This window comes from Patiria miniata, unplaced genomic scaffold, assembly GCF_015706575.1.
Source record: "Patiria miniata isolate m_02_andy unplaced genomic scaffold, ASM1570657v1 HiC_scaffold_22, whole genome shotgun sequence".
NCBI lineage: Eukaryota > Metazoa > Echinodermata > Asteroidea > Valvatida > Asterinidae > Patiria > Patiria miniata.
In genome coordinates, this window is record NW_024037061.1 from 6,547,114 (window position 1) to 6,567,878 (window position 20,765).

General features: G+C 43.2%; 1 protein-coding gene across 1 annotated transcript; it reads left to right on the top strand.

Annotated features, from left to right (window-relative positions):
- The first annotated feature begins 672 nt into the window (after positions 1-672).
- On the top strand, positions 673-20,711 carry LOC119730699 (transcriptional adapter 2-alpha-like). The gene is made up of 16 exons (XM_038203701.1): positions 673-766; positions 11,971-12,101; positions 12,714-12,773; positions 13,009-13,100; positions 13,215-13,312; positions 14,727-14,777; positions 15,051-15,139; positions 15,481-15,553; positions 15,736-15,799; positions 16,001-16,044; positions 16,133-16,243; positions 17,026-17,097; positions 17,372-17,501; positions 18,329-18,372; positions 18,576-18,649; positions 19,144-20,711. Exons 1-16 carry the CDS (start codon positions 763-765, stop codon positions 19,327-19,329), a joined length of 1,323 nt encoding a protein of 440 aa, XP_038059629.1. The 5' UTR covers positions 673-762; the 3' UTR covers positions 19,330-20,711.
- The last annotated feature ends 54 nt before the right edge of the window (positions 20,712-20,765 follow it).

Below are 20,765 nucleotides of genomic sequence, written 5' to 3' on the forward strand. Positions count from 1 at the left end.
TTCAATTATATCCTGTGAATATGGGGGTAATGTTACAATCGACCTCACCAGAAAGTACACCCTTATAGCAAGGGTGAATCCAGAACAAACTGGGTTTTTTTTGGGGGGGGGGCAAGAAGTGTCGATTTATTTTTTTTTTCAAAAAGGGTGTATAGTATTGTGCACTATTTCTGCATTGTAATATTCAAGTTAAAAGGTATGTGTAGCTCATGGCTTACGAGGGAGATAGGCAACGTTTTAATTTAATTCCTGAAAATTCAAGACAAAAAGATGTCTTCACTACTAGTAAAAAAAAATACTTGGGGGTCATGGCCCTGTTGCCCCCCCCCCCCCTCCCGTATTTGCCAATGCCTTTATATCAGTTATTAGTAGATAAGGTGGTTATTAGTAGATAAGGTGGTTATACCAGGGTAAAAGGGTACTTCGATGCCTGTTCCTTGTAGTAAGAATTTTACTTGCGACCAATCACAGCACTCTGGGTTTCTTACACTTGGTCCAACCAATCAGAGTGCAGATATGCAAATACTCGAGTGGCTGCTGAGGAAAAACAATCATCGCACGTTGTCGTATGAGGGCGCTCGGTCGATGACACTGAAGAAAAAATGTGGTTGACGGCTGTACTGCTGCTGTTACTGCTGCGCTATAGTGGCAGTGCTAGAACGGGTTGAAATCGACGAATTTCATTGTCGCGATCGCTTCAGAAAGATCTGATAAGCTGCCACCGTGTATATAGTTAAGACTATACCAGAGAGATTCGTTATTATGGGTAAGAGTTTGCTGTATTCTTTTTTAATTGACACATGAATGATCACCATCTCCATCATTCGATGGCGAAACTGTGACCGGCTGACCAGGTGAGTGTAGGGCCTATGTCTGTATGTGCATGGAGGAATTTTTATTCCTCCATGGTATGTGTAAGCGTGTAGGCCCTAGTCCGAGTAACTTGGACCCAACTTATCGCCGTTTTAACATTTGGACATGGTCTGGCGATAGTAGGGTCCAAGCTTATCCTTATATGTCGAGCAACACAATTCTGTCATTGACCCCAAAACCCAACATTGCCCAACAAAAACATTAGATTGCAGTTTTCACCCTCAAAACGGCAATTTACACATGATTTATCATCCGTTTAAGACGGGCCACGTGACGGGCTCTCGACCGATTGGAATGCGTAAACGGTCTCAGGTATTTATGAATAGGTTTAATTAACTGCTTATTGCTTAGTACTTTTTTTTAATGAGTTGATAATTGGGAGGAACTATAGAATGCAGGGCCACGCCGGAGCAAGTTTTTTTTTTTCTGCTTGGAGGCGTGGATCGAGGCCGGCGATGTGAGGATAGGAGTAATACTAGGGCCTACATGTACTAATAGGCTACAATATAATAATATGCAAACCTGCAAAAAGTGCTAAGTACAGCGAATGCACTTGTCTTCTCATCAAGGATTAAAAGGGAGGGCGCGCTTGTAAATGTGTCGGGCCACGGATCGCGGAGACGCGCGCCGATAGAGGACGCAATTCTCAGCAGTATTTTTTTGAGAACGAAGCATCCATATCCATTTTTAATTTCCTCGCAAAGAAAGGAAGGGAGGGCGATGGGGCACTGGAGTCGCGGGGTTGCGGAGTCGCAGAGACGCGCGCCGATAGAGGGCGCAATTCTCGGCGGTAGGTCGACTGCGGCTCCACGCAGCCGTATGGAGGCGCGGATGTAGAGTGAAGTGGCCCTGCATTCTATAGTTGTACCGACAGGGAGCCAGAGTCGCAGAGACGCGCGCCGATAGGGGGCGCAATTCTCGGCGGTATTTTTTTGAGAACGAAGCAACCATATCCATTTTTAATTTCCTCGCAAAGGAAGGGAGGGCGACGGGGCACTGGAGGCGCGGAGTCGCAGAGACGCGCGCAGATAGAGGGCGCAATTCTGAGAGGTAGGTCGACTGCGGCTCCACGCCTCCACGCAGCCGTACGGAGGCGAGGATGTAGAGTGAAGTGGCCCTGCATTCTATAGTTGTACCGATTATCATATTCATTGCTTTTACTTAAAAACTTGAAATTCAACGACGATTTTTTGTGCATCAAATATGCTCGGATCGTATGGGCGAACTTTTTGCTGCCTTGTGTACTATTTTGAATCTGAAGACGTTACCAAGATTTTTCAAAACTCGGTCTTCATTCGGCTCCGCCAGCTAACAGTGCTATTTGGGTGCCTAATTTTGAAGATTCCAGATCAGCAAAAGTCAATGTTATCTTACAGAAATATCAAACTGTATCACAACTGTATGATAATGTGGCGGAGTGGCCGCTGGCGGCGCTGTGCAGTGACCTAGTTTTTCGGCAGCTATTTTGGGGGTCGCGTGATGCACAGCGCGCGCGTGATGACTGCATGATCAGCTCCTGTACAGATGTGCCAAGCGGGCTTATTTCGCGCGGTTTACGGCAGTTCACGTCTGGCGGTCTTACAGGAAGGATCTGTATGCGATAGACAGTGCTCTAGAATAAGAATCATTAGAATTGTCAGGTTAGTACAAAACCTAGTGATTTGTGTAAGTTCAAGAGTGAGAATAAACCAATCATCAAAATCAAGAAGAACATTTCATCGTCTATTTATTGTGTGGAATAACTAAACAGAAGTTGACGTTCCCCAGAAACCCTTACCGCTCGAGACTTACGTTACATTGGTGGCTAGCGTCGGGATATTTTCTGTTGTATTTTTGCTGTTGACGATTTGTTTGTCAGATTGGTTTTTCAAGCCTTCCGCAGTGGTGTAAACCGAGCCGATATACAGTTTCCAGAGATTTTGTCAGTCTTGTGTCAGTGGTGTAGACCGAGGCACTTGGACTGAAAGCCGCCCGGAGACGAACAGATAGCCGCCCGGAGAGGAACAGATAGCCGCCGGGGAAAGCTGCTCGGAAAGACCCACGTAACCAGAGCCCGCCGGAGACGCCCGGACACTTATTGAAAAGACCGGAACCGGCCGGAGACGTGTTAAAAGCCGCCCGGAAAGACCGTACGGAAGACGTATACAGAACGTATACAGACTGTCTGTATAGAGTTCAGCCGGCCGGAGAATTATTTTAGTATTAGGCCTAGGCTAGTGTATTTTGTTCACTTACCTTAGGTAGGATGGCGTCCCCGCAGTCAGACCTAGTGGCATGGCATCGCTTTCTGGAGGAAAGGTACCAGGAAGTAAGCAGGGAGATTGAGACAATCTCAAAGAGCATACTGGAACGCACCAGTAGTTTGCGAAAGACGGCACCCAGGGGCAGTAGAATAAAGCTAGCGGAGTCTACCAGTGAGTCTGATGAGCGTCATGAGACAGGTCATGCCCCACGCCAGATTGATTCCAGTGGGACAGAATCAATGAATTTTCGGCAACTGAGCACGGCCGATGCAAGCATTGATGGGGACATCGTCCCTAAAAATACAGCTGATGGACAAACAGAATGGACAGAAAGACTGGCGAACTCAAGCCTTTTGTCCCCTCCTACTGTGAAGAAGGAAGAAGAATGTCCAAAGACAACGCCAGAGCCAATGGACCAATTCATAACCATACCTGATTCGGTGCATGGGTTACGGAGATACAAGGTCACACTCCAGCCACCTGAGGGTTCATCGACACGGATGGTCGGATCACTAGCAATGGGTCATGTCTCCAGCGTCCGGAGAAAAGAGAATTCCATGCCAAAAGTGAGCGACGTTAACCTGTCAAACATTTTGTCTGACGGGATTGGACATGAGCAGACAAAGGCAGAGCCAGCTAAAGCCAGTGAAATTTCGTCTGCACCAGCGAAATCCGCCAAGGAGGGAAGTGATGTCTCCCCGCCAGAGCCTGGAAGTAATGATGACATGGCTAAGATTGACCCAGGATCCCCTAAAGATAAGCCAACACTGCCGAAGAAGGACGAGACGTTGGTCAAACCCGAGATCAATGACAAGCGGACTGAGAGGAACAGACCTTTGATCAAACCCGACCGATATGATGGGAAGACATCATGGCCATCCTACCTAAAGCACTTCGAGTTGTGTTCAGAGCTCAATGGATGGGATGAAAAGGACAAAATACAGTTTTTGGCTGTGTTGTTGACTGGCTCAGCACAACAGGTATTAAGTACAATGCCCAAAGATGCAACTGGAGGTTACCAGAAGTTAGTCAAAGCTTTGCAAGCACGCTTTGACCCATTGGGGAGACAGGAACTTTACCGGGCCCAGCTCCGAAATAGGAGGCAGAAACCTGCAGAAAACCTCGTAAAAATGGCTGAGGAGATTCGACGACTGGTGGAAAAAGTGTACGTGGACCTACCTGCTGAAAGCAAAGATCATATGGGCAGAGACCACTTCTTAGATGCTTTGGCGGACGGCGACATCAGGATAAGAGTTATTCAGATGAGAACAACGACACTTGACGGAGCTGTAGCAGCAGCAGTTGAGTTGGAAGCCCTTCAAAATGCTGAAAAAGAGCGAAGGACGATGGACTTGAAGAAAGCCAACGTGAGGCAGGTCACTACAGAAGAAACAATTCAGGTCATCAGTGCCAGCGAGCCAGCAGGTTGGCAGCAACAGATGAAGAACATTTCGGACCAAATATGGGAGCTTAAGAAGCAGCTCAACAGACAGAAGCCAAGTGGAGGCCGGAGGACAGACGGCAAGGGGCCCGGTGCTATCATTGCGAGGAGTATGGCCATATCAAGCGAAACTGTCCTTTGCTGACAACAAGTGATGACAGTACACCAGCGTCCTTGAACGTCCAAAAGTCCCAACCCATCGATAATCAGGGAAACTGTTAGGAGCTGAGCCAGGGGGTCGAGACTCAGCTGTAAAAACATGGCCCAATAGCGATCTACAGATAGGGAATGTAAATGCCGTCGGTAGAGGATTGTACCTTGATGCATGTGTGAATGGAGTAGATGCAGTACTTCTACTTGACACAGGGGCATCCGTGTCAATTATATCCGAGAGAGTCGTCAAGAAATGGTCAGAGAAAAGACAATGCAGCATAACCAGTACTGACGTTGAAGTGAATGTTGCAAATGACATGAGCTTGGCAGTCTCGGGAGAAGCTACAGTGGAGCTTGAGTTGGGTGGTCACCTAGTGTTTCACAAATTCATTATCGCTGACATAAGTAATGATGTGCTCCTTGGTTTGGATTTCCTACGATCGGAAAACTGCTCGATCGATATTACCAGTAATAGTCTGCAGTGGAGAGGGATAGAGTTACCTCTTAGGGACACTTCTGATCGACTCCGGAGTTGTCGAGTGACCGTTAGTGAGACGGTGGTAGTGCCAGCCCAGACAGAAATGGTAGTTGCGGGAAAATTCAGCGAAGATCAGAGAGGAGTGCCGTATGGGGTGATTGAGCCAGCTCTTAGCCTCGTCAAGCGAAATAATGTCCTGTTGGCTCCCTCACTGGTCAGTACCAAGGGGGCAACGGTACCAGTAAGACTTATGAATCCAACAGAAACTCATGTGACCATCTACAAAGGAACGACGGCAGGTACATTCCAAACAGTAGACGCAGTAGGGCCAAATCTTGGTGCAGATGACCAAGTACATTCAGAGCAAATCAATAATGTTAATTCAGTTGACGGTGATAGAGATCACGCAGACAAACATAGACCAGTTCCCCCACATTTGGACGACCTTTTTCAGAGAAGTGCAATTCGACTGAACGAGACAGAAGAGGTCCAGTTAAAGAAACTTCTGCTCAAGAACCAGGCGCTGTTCTCGAGAGGGGAAGGGGATATTGGTAAAAAACCAGTAAGGTTCAGCACCGTATTGAAACCGGAAGTTCATCTCCTGTTAAGCAGCAGCCGAGGAGATTGCCCCTTCATCAGCGGGAGGTGGCCGAGAAGGAGATAAATGACATGCTGGAGAAATGTGTCATCACGCCAGCAACGGGACCATGGGCGTCGCCAATCGTCCTGGTGAGGAAGAAAGATGGGAGCGTAAGGTTCTGCGTGGATTACCGGCGGCTGAACGCTATCACACGCAAAGACGCGTACCCTATTCCGCGCATTGACGACACGATTGACACCTTGGCTGGCTCCCGGTACTTCTCCACTCTCGACCTGGCGTCCGGGTACTGGCAAGTACCGATGGCAGAAGAACATAAAGAGAAAACGGCATTTGCTGCTCACTGTGGCCTGTACAAGTTTGAGGTGATGCCTTTCGGGCTATGTAACGCCCCCTCAACTTTTGAAAGGCTGATGGAGAATGCATTACGAGGTCTCCAGTGGCAGATATGCCTGGTCTATTTAGACGACGTCATAGTGTACAGTCGTACATTTGAAGAAAACGTGGAACGGCTACAACTCATCTTTGAACGGATAAAAGAAGCAGGACTGAAGCTTAAACCGAAAAAGTGCCATCTGTTCCAGCATCGCGTGTCTTACCTGGGACATGTTGTTTCTGACGAAGGAGTGCACACAGACCCGGAGAAAATCCAGAAAGTAAAAGACTGGCCGGTCCCAGTGAATGTTCATGAGGTCCGTAGTTTCCTTGGACTGGCCTCGTACTATCGCCGGTTTGTCTCTGCTTTTGCTGAACTGGCTAGTCCTCTTCATAAACTGACCGAAAAGGGCCGTGAGTTTGTTTGGACTAGTGAATGCCAAGAAGCGTTTGACAAACTCAGACACCGCCTTATTTCATCGCCAATCCTAGCGTACCCAACGGCCACGAACACTTTCATTTTGGACACTGATGCCAGTGATTTCGGCATAGGAGCCGTCCTATCTCAAAGTGTTGACGGAGTCGAGAGGGTTATAGCTTACGCCAGCCGCTCCCTCAGTAAAAGCGAGAGAAATTACTGTGTGACCAGAAAGGAACTTCTTGCCTTGGTACACCATGTGAAGCACTTTCGCCCTTATTTGTACGGTCGACAGTTCAGGATTCGAACCGACCATGGGGCGTTAAAGTGGTTGTTGGGGTTTAAAAACCCCGAGGGACAAACAGCAAGATGGCTTCAGGTGTTGGCCGAATATGATTTTGTGATAGAGCACCGTCCCGGGCGAAGACACGGGAATGCCGATGCGATGTCTAGGATGCCTTGCCGACAGTGTAAACGTTCCCCAGGAGACTGGGAGGAGCCACTTAGGATTAACACTGAAGACGGGCAAGATAAAAGACAGGCAACAGCAGATTCTCCGGCCGAGTCTACCCCTGATGAGTGCCAGGATGATACAGATCATTGTCATGTGTTACAGGAACAGATCAGAGAGGCGGCCAAGGAGCTTGAACCAAATTGGTTGATGGGGATTTCGAATTCGACACTAAGGCAGAAACAGAGAGAGGATCCTGTCCTGAATAAGTTCATAAACTGGCTCGAATCCAAAGATCCGAGACCGCCATGGTCAGAGGTTTCAGCAGAGAATGCCCGATGTAAATCCTTATGGGGAGCCTGGGACCAGCTGAGTGTTCGAAATGGAATCTTGCAAAAGAGGTGGGAGGATGATACTGGCAACGAGATCCATTACCTTTTGGTTATTCCCAACAAGATGCAAGAAGAAGTCCTCAAGCAGCTACATGACGCTCCAACAGGAGGCCATCTAGGCATACGAAAAATGTATGAAAAGGTCAAGGCTCGCTTCTACTGGTGGAGGATGCTAGACAGTGTCAAGAAATGGTGCCGGAGGTGTTTGGAGTGTGCTAAACAAAAAATGCCGCAGAAACGAAAAAGGGCACCATTGAAGCAGCAAATCTCCGGTGTGCCGCTAGAGAGGATTGCAATAGACATCACTGGTCCTTTCCCAGTCACAGATGGTGGCAATCGTTATATTGTGGTAGTGACTGACTACTTCAGTAAATGGACCGAAGCCTACCCAGTTCCTGCCATAGATGCTAAAACCATTGCCCGTGCCCTTGTTGATGAGTTCATCAGTAGATTCGGCGTGCCTCGCCAAATACATAGTGACCAAGGTCGGCAATTCGAAAGTAAGGTCTTTAAGGGATTATGCGAGTTACTTGGCATCGATAAGACCCGCACGACACCATACCACCCTCAGAGTGATGGGCAGGTGGAACGCTTCAATAGGACACTGATTGCAATGCTCGCCTCGTATGTCGCAACTAATCAAAAGGATTGGGACAGATATGTGCCTTCAGTCTTGATGGCATACCGAGCTTCCCCTAATGAGAGTACCGGCCTTACTCCAAACAAGATGATGTTTGGGAGGGAAGTGGACCTGCCCATTGACGTGATATGTGGTCTACCGAAGAAGGGACATGCTGAAGCATCAGACTACGTTGATGAGCTCAGAGAGAGGCTAGAATCGGCCCATGAGACGGCTCGAGTTCAACTTAAGAAGTCCGCCTGCTACCAGAGCCGGCATTACAACCTCAAGGCGGACAAGGCTGAGTACGACGTTGGCAGTGCTGTCATGGCACGAGTTGGAACAAAGACGGTGGGATTATCTCCAAAGCTCCAGCCGAAGTGGGATGGCCCCTACATCGTCACCCATTTGTTAAGTGATGTGGTCCTAAGAATGCAACGAGGGCCCAGACACAAACCTAAAGTAATCCATGTCAACCGCCTGAAGCCGTTCCATGGAGATGTAGACAAATCTTGGCTCTCGCGTCAACGGGGCGAGGGAAGAGGCCAGTGAGTGGAGGTTGAGCTATTAAATGGGAGGACAGACTCTGAACCATTGACCCAACAGGAAGCTGGAGAAATCCCAGTCCATGAAGACGAGCAAGTAGAACCCTTACGCCAGGGAAGCGCCGGAGGAGACCAAGACAATGACACCGAAGAAACCGACCAAATGAATGAGACAGATGTAGGAGTTTACCCAGACTTCAGTACCGAGATGGAACCATCGATTAGTCAACTCGATGCTCAAGTACTACCAGCAGACCACAATGACGAGCCAGAGCCCAAAATCAATGAAAATGACCCACATGGCAGACGAAAACGAAAACCCCCAGACCGTTATGGAGAGTGGTGCTAACATTCGAACAAGGTGGTCATAATGTTTCTCCTCTGCTTCTTTGTGTTTTTGCAGGAGTGATAAGTATGGACCAACGTGGACGAAGCCAGGGTCGGGAGCGAAGCCGTTCTCCCAGGAAACAGAAATGCGGAGAGTGCCAGAAGAGCTTCTCTTCATCTGCCACACTACGCCGCCACGTGGAGGAGCAACATCTCAAGAAGCGAGAGAGGTATGCCTGTCCCTACTGCCCCATCAAATTCAGTAGGAAGCACGACTGTGACAGACACTGGCAGCTCGCCCATAAAGACCAGTCCTCGTCAATCGACGAGACAGATGAAGTGCCGAGAACCCCTGGTAAAGATCCCGACGTGCTCAGCATCCACCCAAACAGCCCAATCCGGCAGCTGCCATTCTCCGGCCCAAGGCCTGTATTGCAGCAGTTGACGGTTCCCCCTTCCCCCAAGAGGCTCCCACTGTTCCCTCCTGCTCCACCTGAGAGACCCCACACCGCAACGAGGGCCCCTACCAGTCCGCTCATTGTGAGACACATCATAGAGGAGCCGAAAGAGCAGACGGAAGACGACTTCCTGCCCACTCATCGAGACGTGGCAGTCCAGACATCAAAGGCACGAGTGCTCAAGGAGCGCACCATCAAGGAGCTACTAGATGGTGCCACAGTCGTATCACGCGTAGTGACCGAAAAGTTCGATTACGAATGATCGCTAACACAGTTCCATTTTTCTAAGGGTTATCTTTGTTTTCTAAGCAACCTCTAAAGTTTTTGAAGTTTGTTGCTTAAAGTAATTGTTTAAGTGTTATCCTGAGAAGAGTGTTTAAAAGCTGTTGTTAAAATGTAGCAGTAAAAGTTGCCAAAGATTAAAAGTTGCCAAAGATGAATCGGACGAGAAGTTAAGGAGAAGCTGAAAAAAAAAAAAAAAAGAAAAGAAACTAGTGCATTTTTGTTTATGTCTAAAAGAGAAGTTTAAGAATTATGTTTTATTTTTTTGTAGTTGTTTTGAAATGTACAGACTTAAAAGTTTTGTCAAGTGTTAAAAATCGTTTATTTTGTCGTTGCATGAAATTGACGTAAAAGCAGTTAAATGATGTGAGGACACATCACCTTCTTAAAGGTGGGGGTAATGTGGCGGAGTGGCCGCTGGCGGCGCTGTGCAGTGACCTAGTTTTTCGGCAGCTATTTTGGGGGTCGCGTGATGCACAGCGCGCGCGTGATGACTGCATGATCAGCTCCTGTACAGATGTGCCAAGCGGGCTTATTTCGCGCGGTTTACGGCAGTTCACGTCTGGCGGTCTTACAGGAAGGATCTGTATGCGATAGACAGTGCTCTAGAATAAGAATCATTAGAATTGTCAGGTTAGTACAAAACCTAGTGATTTGTGTAAGTTCAAGAGTGAGAATAAACCAATCATCAAAATCAAGAAGAACATTTCATCGTCTATTTATTGTGTGGAATAACTAAACAGAAGTTGACGTTCCCCAGAAACCCTTACCGCTCGAGACTTACGTTACAATATTACGAAGCAAGTGATTTATTAAAAAAATTGATCAGAACATTAAAAGCTATAAGTGATAAAGTGAAATCGGAAATGAAGCTGAGCTTTGAAAAAGGGCCATCAATGTCGTCATGTTTATTTTTAGCCACGGAGGCTGCCTGACCTACAATTTAGACGTGAGCGTCGGGAATAATTGTCAGGTCTGGGAACCAGACTACAGTCTGGTAGGCTTGCATCCTTCACAGGTGTGTAATCAATTGCAAAGAAAATGCGGAATAACTAAATATGAAAAATTAGAAGCACCTTTTGAAAATAAGCCAGTTTTTTCCAACGCTGGTCGGCCGACCAGTGTTGAAAAAATACCATTTTTCTTGAAAATGTCAGCAAACCAGGAGCCACGATTTTGCAGGATGCTTTGTACTGTCATTCCCTAACAATCCAGTAAGGTATTTCGTGATTATTTGATCATGTCGTTTTTCGATGTTTGCCAATGTTGTATCTTCCCTTTAAAAAAACAAACATGTTTTGCTTTTCAATTTGGCCTTACGTCATTTACTTTTTGGATAGCTGCAAGTGATGGACTGTAGCTTTAAACATGTTTAAAAAAAGATGTACATGTAGGCCTTTTTCGTTAGCCCCCATTGTCACTGTCAGTGCATGGCCTTTTCTTCTATTCTATTTTTAACCCGTAGTCATATGTTTTTATTTAATGACAAAACTTGTTTTCTAATGTGGGCATCTTCAACCATCTGAAAAGGCTAGGGAAAGAATGTAGTATCCAGACGCCACTTCTTTGTGTACAAAGTCTATTGATTGAGACAAGTCGAAAGCATTTTCGAAGAATTTTCCCACAAAATTGGAAGTGTTTCTCCGTCCCAGTCTTTTCAACATTTTTGCAATGACTGACCTTCATTGAGACTACATGTATGTATGATGAAAAATGTGGCACCAGGATGCAACATTCTTTCCAAGGCTAATGTCAGTATTCTAGGCCTAAAGATCCACTCTTTGATTAGACTGGTTCCCAGTCCCTGCATTTTCAATTATCCCAGAGACCAAGCTACCCTGGGCTGCAAAGAGTTCAAATTTGTGCTGTAATTTTTTCATAACTAAAATTTGGCTGATTTTTGTGCAATGTCTTGTACAAAACTGAATAGGCCTACCTTTGTATTGCTACATGTAGGTCTATAAAAAATTGAAACCAAACCTATTTTGGGGGTAATAATACTTGACAAGAACATTAACAACAGGGTATACATCATGTTTTGATCCTTGCACTTGAAATAGAATTGTGCCATTTATGGTTTACAGCTTGTGAACAGAGGAAATAATCTGATATAATCAGATGTCTTTTTCTCTGGTTTTTTTTTTCAACTGAAAGTGTTTGAAATCTTGAATATTTTTTTTTCTCCAAAAACTGAGGATTGATGCAATACTATTCCTACATCTGTGCAGGATACCGCAATTAGCCACATTCTTTCCTGAATAGGAAATATTTTTGTTACACCATGATTGTTAACTTAGCCTGGTTCTTTTCCTTTCAGCCCTTGCCTTCCATCATCTACACATGTCCGTTGACCATCAGCCACCATGCCCAGGCTGTTCAACCTATCTTATTGAGCCTTACATCCGATGCGTGATCTGTGGTCCTCCTCATCTCAATATCTGCCTACATGTGAGTGTTCTTAAACTTCAAACTAAACAATAACAAAAATCCTCAGCCAGGCACTTACTGGTAGTCTTAGTACCTAAAGCCAGACATCGTAAGCTGCTGTGTGCAGTATGGACACCATGCACCAGCAGTAGATAGTGCATTGTGGCCACATTTGAAAGACCAGTGGGAGGTGCACACTGCATGCCTGTACATGGTCTGTGCGTGTATTTTGCTAAGCACACATGACTTATTACATGTATATTTTCTAGGTAGGCACAAAGCAAAGGTATCTTCATGTGAGCGTCAGGTGATGAGTTAGAATGTCCCTCCTGGTTGTCTCCACCAACTCTCCCTTTATTAGGCTGACCCCAAAAATTGTGTGTTTACAGTACAAAAATTATTTTATTTTGTACTTATTTTTAACTTAATGGTTCCCAGTTAACCTGTTCTAGTGTTTAAGTAACCAATAACAAACAAAAACTCGCACAGGGAAGACTTATTTTTTTGCCCAAAAGTCTGACAGATTTTGCTCATTTCTGACACTAACAATAACAATTGACATCCGGAAAAAGAATTTAAGAAAGGAAACATTTGACGTACTAACTCTATGTTTATATTCCTACTTTCCTGTAGTGCTTTTCCAAAGGATGGGAGAACAGCAAACATCTAAGCAGCCATGATTATGACATCATCGTAAGTTGATTCTCATCATTTTGTCCTTTTCTGAAAAGTGGCTTTAGGTCTTTCCATGTCAAAAACTGGTACTTACCCAGAGTCGTTGCATTTAGATTTGCAGATAAACCTTGATAGGGGATCAAGATTTGTTTTTATTATAGAACCAGCAGTCATGTGTCACTATCCTAAGGTTTTCTCTTACAGCAGAATAGAGACTCTGACATTGTCAGTTTTCCTTTCATTTTCATTTCAGACTAATGAATTTCCTGTGTTGGATTCAGCGTGGAGCGCTAAAGACGAAACAAAACTACTGGATGCTATTGGAGACTGTGGGATCGGAAACTGGTACCTTAAACAATTCAGAAAAATGAATCATACCGAACAAAACATAGATAGTTGTGTGAAACTGTCATCATTTCAATAGATATTTCTTTTTGTTCATGAATATGCAAATGACAGGCAGGACATAGCCAATCAGGTTCCAGGGCGGAGCAGACATGAGTGTGAGCAACACTACACCAAGATCTTCGTTGAGAGCTCCAAGCCTCCGTTTCCTGGTAAGGTCAAAGGTCACCAGTTGAGTTATGTGAAGGTTGCAGACCAGTAAATAAACTTCCATAGACCCCAATGATAAATGCTCCCAATTCAGAAATTCGGGAAAAATACTCACAACTCTCCAAGGTGTTCGAGACGCACATCAAATTCAAGCTTATTTCATCAGCTTTCATTTTCTTTTCAATTTACGGGGGGTCAACTGATGACTTTTAGAAGAAACATCCGAAGATGATCACCCCTTAAAGTAGTCCTGAAGCCCATCGCCATTTTGAAAAACGATGCCTACACTCCATTGCAAAATAGAGCGCTGTAAGGGCCCCAATTTCATCCAAATTGCACTACAAGCTCACAGTCCTGTGCACAGCTTCCACCCATATTTTTTACAAACCCTCAAGTTCATGGCCTACAATATGCTCAAATATTGAAGAAATTGAGGGCATGCAAATTGTGATTTGGCCGGCGTAGGCAATTTCGGACCGATTTACTGGCCTGCAACCTGAGGGGTTTTCTAGTGTGGCCTGGTGGTTAGGGTTTTGAATCCAGCTGCTAACCACATGTTGTATCCTTGAGCAAGCCACTTCATCCCCACTTGCCTCTCTCCACCCAGGAGTATGGGTACTGGCATTACCTGGGGAGTAACCTGCATCCCATCCAGGAAGAAGGGGGGGGGGGTGTGGGATAGAATTATTCTCTGTCATTTAATGCCAAGGAAACCGGAGATAAACGCCGGCCTGATGGGTCATGCATATTGGCTAGTGACAGACTGTCCCAGTTTTACTAGAACTTAGTTTTGTCATCAGTTTCTGCTTCAAAAGATTCTCAGTACAGGCTCAAGTTCTCATTCAGACATCAGGCCGAAGTTTAGAAAACGTGTATTTGGTTTAGACATCAAAGGTTTATTTATGATTCTGAAGCAACTGATAGAGCCAAAGCTGGTGATGAAGTCGGTGTTTCAAAAAGCCATCAGTTTCCTTGTTAGAACAAAAGCCCAAGAGCAAGTTGGAGTGAGGACTACAGTTAACCATAGTTTGACTGGAGTGAGGACTACAGTTAACCATAGTTTGACTAGCTTCACTTGAGTGAAGGATGGTTGGACTGCTCTAGTGGACTATTTGGAACCAATGGGGCACAATTGCATCGTAGGGTACCAATAGCCACATGCATTAGTAGGGAGCCAGGATCAAGATATTTTGTGATGACGTTTTGACCATCGTTTGAAGGGCATTCACACATTGCTATGGGTGCATGCGTCATGATTCAACAACTAGTCTACTAATGGTCCTCACCCCAACTGGCTCCAAGGTGTGAAGACCATGCATGGATGAATATTGAAAATATGCTTCCTTTAATGGAACACTAAATTTGTTTGATTTTATGAGTGAAACTTTATTAAGCTGTTTTCCTATTTTTCTACAGAGTTTCCTGAGGAGATGAAGCCAAGCCAATCTAAGGCTATACCCTGTCGATGTAAGTACCTATGACCTTTGACCTGGGGTCAACTTCATTGAAATATTTACACACCTGCAAATTTAGGTACTACACAATGTATATGTTCATTCTGTTTCTACAGGTACCTGAGAAATTGACCAATCGAACAATATGAAAGAAAGCATTGTTCAAGGCCACAGCAACCAAAACAATATCAGTGAATGAAGTCTGGACTCCAGACTTGTAATAAGTCCACTTATTTACTTTCTTTGAGTGTTCCTCTTTAACAGCACTTTTGATTGGTTGTTTCAGGGAGTGAGGATCCAGTTCGACCAATCAGAGACTCCCAGAAAGCCATTGATATGGCTGGCTACCATCCTGCAAGAGGGGACTTTAACACGGTAAACCTAACAGTTCAGAATTGTTTGCTGAACAATAATTTGTATTGTCTGTTTTAATCTCTTTTTTGCAATTAATTAGGTTTTAAACACAAGGCACAGAAAAATCTGGTTTCCCCCCCTAATTAAGGCTTAAAATGAATAATGCTTTAAAATTAAGCTTCTTTTTAATGTTCAGAAACAATCAAATTATAGTAGTGTTTAGACTTATAGCTAAAAAAAATTACAAATTCCTTTAATAGTAAAGAAAAAACAAGCTAAGTTCCAATACTTAAACAAAATGGGTTCCAACACTTCAGATGTATTACAATGTATAACCTTGTTGTTTTTTCTCTTTATTTTAGGAATATGATAATTATGCTGAATGTGATCTGAGAGATATTTACTTCCACAATGAAGATGATAAACTCTTAACTGGTAAGTCTCTTGAAATAACAAGTAGCATCATATACAAGAGTGACAGTCATGGGTTCAATAGCACAAACCAAGCAAGCGAGCAATCATGGCGTATACCATATTGCCTTTGCCTGGTACCTATTGTCAAAGGGTTTGCCAGACAATGAGTCAGTGATTGCATGGTTTTTCTTGTCTTTTTTCAGAACTGAAATTTGCTGCAGTAGACATCCACCAGTCCAGGAAAAAGGAAAGACAGCGAAGGAAAAAGTGAGTCGACAAGATTTGGAGTGGTTGTTATTCAGCCTGATGATTTCAAATACAATAGTAAAGCATTCATTCTCACATATATATAAATTTGATGAGTTCAAAAATGAGCAAACATCAAGTTCGAATGTGGAGTTCATACACTTTGACTCATAAGACAGTTGTTAAAATTGTTGGTTTTTTTTTCAAATCTGTTTATTTTAGGATCATCAGAGATTTCGGCTTGATTAATCTGGCGAAACAGAACTGTAAGTATAAGGAAAGTAGTGTTCTGCCTTTACAATTTAATTTAATAACTAGAAGGTGGACTATGATTGTTCTTTCCTTTGTCTACAGTGCAAGAGAGAACTCACACAGAGGCAGTCCGTAGCCTGATCAACAAACTCAAACCGTTGGCCAGACTACACACACCGCTAGCACAGGACAAGCTACTGGAAGGCTTAATATGTGAGTGCAGGAAACTGGGAAAGACTAGTAAAAGTCATTAACGGGATCATTCACTTCATGGGAAACTGGGAAAAATGTGGAATTTTAATTTTAGTGTATAAAGTTTAGAAAAGGTCATCTCATTTTTTTGACTCGCTGTTTTCTTTAAAGGGAATATACATCATTTGCTTTTGCTGTAATTTTCAGAAATGGATGGAATTGGGGGATTGGAAATATAAAGCAAATATAGTTACACTGACTTTTTGGAGGTTTTGGGTTCGAAAATGCTATAAAAACCGAGAAAAACGATCATTTACCTGTAGTCTGGTTCCCTGACTCCATATAAGAGGAAACAGAGCAGTTTACATACATTGGGGAATTGTAAGGTCAGGGAACCAGTCTAGCTGGCTCGTACCCGTTCATAGGTTTGTAATCGATTGCAAACAAGTGCAATAGTCAATTGGGGCCAGTATTTGAAAAAAAGCCAGTTGTTTCCAACGCTGATCGGCCGATCAGCGTTGGAAATTGATACAAAAATACCACTTTTCTTGAAAATGACAGTATACCAGGTGCCATAATTTTACAGGATGCTTTAGACTGTCATTTACCAACGTCCAATTAAGGTATTTCGCAAAAACTTGGTAGTTTTATTTTTCGATGTTTGCAAATGTTGTATATTCCCTTTAAGGGCTGATGGGGACAATAACTGTAAGAAAGTGTGTTTGTGATTTATTTTACGCAGTGAATTATGGATTATTCTTAAAAAAGTAAACAAAACCAGAATTGTTTTTTTTCCCCGACAGATGAGCTTGATTTGAAGACTGAAATTGACAGGTTGCAGGAGTATCGATCAAATGGGATCAAAAACATGATAGGTGAGGCAACAATGTCATATTTTATGGAGACGGACAAAAGGTTGTATTTTTGCAAGGACCTTGTTAGGAAGAAAACAAACATTGTATCTGAATGTGTCTTTCTTCAGTATATTGAGTGTTGACTCCCTGTGGCTCTGTGGGCTCTGTAGACAGGATTTATATTTCAAGCCTGTTTCTATCAATTCAGTCCAAAATTTCATAATGTCCTGAAAGTCCTTTCAGACAAGAAAACAACTTATTCCTCTGGTACCTAACCTCCTTTACACATCTGCAGGTGCACGGATGTATGACAGACTAAAAGCCAAGCGAGCCAAGAGAGAGAAGACTCATCATCTTAACGACGTCTTGGCAACCAGCCAAGATCCCATCGCATGCAGGCAATGGCTGCTTCGCCAGGCACTAGTGTAAGAAATCGGAAGTTCTCTAAGTCAAAATGGAAGTTTGCATCATCTCCAGTAAGCCAAAATCTTTGCAGCAGTTTCATGGATAGACTTAACTTGAACAATTGGAAGTTCTTAGTTTGGGAGTGGTGGGGATCTTCTATGCCATGCTTCAACGTTATTTTCGGAAAATAAACATCAGAATTATGTTTTTAAAATGTACTTTTTTGGCAAAAGATATGTGACTCGCGTCATTTGCGTCCAGTCCGAGTCAGGATGGTCGAGACTGAGTCTTAGTCTTTTGCCAATGTGACTTGAGTCTTCAAGTGACAGAAATTGATTTTGTAAAGCACTTATTGCATATCACTAGAGATGAGTGCATTGTGTGGAGTACCAGTGGAACTTAGCAGGGTACTTCCAGCATGGTGCAAAGCCACTCCATTAATCACACAAAGTGGGCAACTCGGATCAATCTGTATGTACACTGTACATGATCTCAAGTCTACATCTTGGAAGGATTTGTGTATGACGATGTATGCTCTCGGTCATCTAGTTGGAGTAAATCAAATAAATCTAAATTTTGGACTTAAGTAATCAAATAACTTGCTACACGTGACTAGTCTACCAGGTCATCAGTTGCCTGACAAAGTATTTAGATTTACTTTGTTATTTTGTTTGTTTGTGAGTTGTATGAGGATTGTTGTGAGAAGAACTGGTGGGTACAGATTCAACACTTTACACTCGATCACTCAATTTTCTGCCAATCACATTCCATACATGGACTCCCAAGCTCTTTGCACATGTTCAGTGTTTATTTCTCTAGTCAGCTAAATATTTCCTCTGTTTTTCAGTGATGCAGGCCACTCTGAGCTGCTGCCTATCCTACCCTGTGGAGGTAAGCAAATCTAACTTGTCTTTGACATCTCAGGTTGATTTGATTTTGCACTGCTTAATTTTGCAGTGATATTTTTTATTTTTGCAGCTCACAAACTCGAATAAACTCCATCTGGTTAGAAAGTCATTACATCAATAAATATCAAATGAAAGATGATAATATCTCATATTTTATAAATTTGGATAAATGTTTAATACTTGCAGGACGGAAGTCAGCCCCACCTCTTGATCTGACTGGTTTTGCTGGCTACGAGAAACTCAACGAAAAAGAGAGAGAAGTACGATGACTTAATGTTTGAATGTTCTCATCACGAGTAAAAAACCTGCATAATCATTAACAAATATTTCAAATATCTTTTTGACCATGTGAATCCTTATCTGATAAACGGAGTACTCCTCCTGTATCCACTCAAATACCAACTAACCCCACCTCACTCTGTATGTACATGTATTGTGATTTCGGCAATATGGAAATAAACGTTTATACAAATGATTGAACGAATGACCACCAAACTCACCACCATGGGAAACAGTGCTGTGGTATTTCTTATCCTCAGGGAACCAAACAATTGTTACAATTTTATTAAACTTTTTTATGAGCTAAAGATTTTGATCAAAGCAGTAAATCTTGATCTGTCAACATAGAGCTAGTAACTCGGTTGGTAGTGTACCAGTACAATATACTGAAGGTTCAGACCCTGCTCCAGTCAATGTCTTTCTAACAGTACAGTATACCGGTATATTGAATATCAAATCTTGTTTGACTCCACAGCTGTGTGCTACGGTTCGTATCATCCCTGAAGCTTACTTTGAATACAAACGGGTATTCCAGAATGAATGCGAGCGGGTTGGTCATCTCAAGCTGAAGCAAGCCCGCAATCTGATCAAGATTGATGTCAACAAGATCCGTAAACTCTTTGACTTCTTGGTCAGGGAGGGTCTTGTCAATACCAGCTAGCGGGACTTGAACCAAGGACCTCTGGACTGATAGTCCAGTGCTCTAGCCATATCCACAAAAATGTGGTTTGCATTTGGGTTTGGGCATTGTTGAAGTTCAAACTCTTTGTCGAGTATGAGTAGTTTGACCCTTGAGTTCTGATTGTGATTATACCTCATGCATTGCATATTTTTAAGCAAGATTTGAATTCTTACCAGTCCATTCTTCATCATGTGTCAGCCGCTAGTTTTGTTATTTACCAAGTGCACCCGCGAGGGTTCACGCACAGGGTAAATACATAAATACGCTTGCACAGTCGACCATCGCATGGCATGCTCTTTACACAGCAATCCACGATTCCCAGCATACGTCTGCGATTGGAGCGTGTACAAAACATATGGGAGTCATCCTAAAAAGTTGAAAGAGTACAAACAAAAGAAGGACAATAGGACGTCCACGATCGACGGTGTGAATGACCACGTGCGCATGCACGAACATCGTCCTAGCTACATGAATAGATGGCAGCTCACACACACTGAGCAATGTTTTGCCAAGATAACTGATTCATGACTGGTGAATATGTATGAGGTATAGTAAAACAAATATATCATATTATAACAGATATAACATATTTGAAGTTGGCAAACTAGTTCTCTTGACTACATGTAGTTCGACTTGGGAACTAGTTTGCCAACTTCCAATACCTTGGGAGTTAATATTGACTTTCCACCCTCAAACCATGTTATATTTCTATACTAACTAAACAGGGGACAGGGTATAGTTTCTCTCAGGGAAATAAAAAGAATTTTCAGGTTACAGGCATGATGAAAAAAAAACTTGCCTGTAAATATTTTGTTATAATTTGTTGCGTCAAGTCAGTTTTGGGCCATGTGGTGGTAAAAAAAAAAGTAAGGTTTACCTTGTTTTTGTTTTTAGTTTTGACTCAAAAGAAGTTATTTGATTTTGTTTGGCAAGTGCACAAATGTTATTTAGGGTCCGTGAATTACATTCCAAGACTTCCCCCGAAATATTGGTTCCAGTGTTTAAATTTTGCCAAAAATACTAATTATGGCTTTTATATTCTATTGCCCTTGATAAAATCTTTGAAATGATGGGCTAACATGCATTCAACATATATTGAATAATCTACCGTATTTGGAATTTTTTTTTTTGGTTTAATTTAATTGGGGGGGGGGGGGCTATAAAAAAAATGGAACAGGAAACCATTAAACAAACCAGAAATAAAAACTCTCAATTCTCTCAACGATACCAGTTTTGTTTTATTTATCAAAGCAAAAACTGTACAGATGATTATCAAAGATGAGTGTTTATAACACAAGACTCTTATTAACCCGATGCAAAGATGTACAAATCGTGTGAAAATAAACATATTTAGTACAAACTGTTTGTTCAACCTTGTACATTTATTCCAAAAATCCTGATGATAAGTGGAGGAA

Bases quoted from the DNA above. Each gene is read 5' to 3' on its own strand.
- LOC119730699 (XM_038203701.1), top strand. The intron at 12,774-13,008 runs GTAAGTTGATTC...TTTTCATTTCAG, and splicing joins GCCATGATTATGACATCATC to ACTAATGAATTTCCTGTGTT. The intron at 13,101-13,214 runs GTACCTTAAACA...TGCAAATGACAG, and splicing joins GACTGTGGGATCGGAAACTG to GCAGGACATAGCCAATCAGG.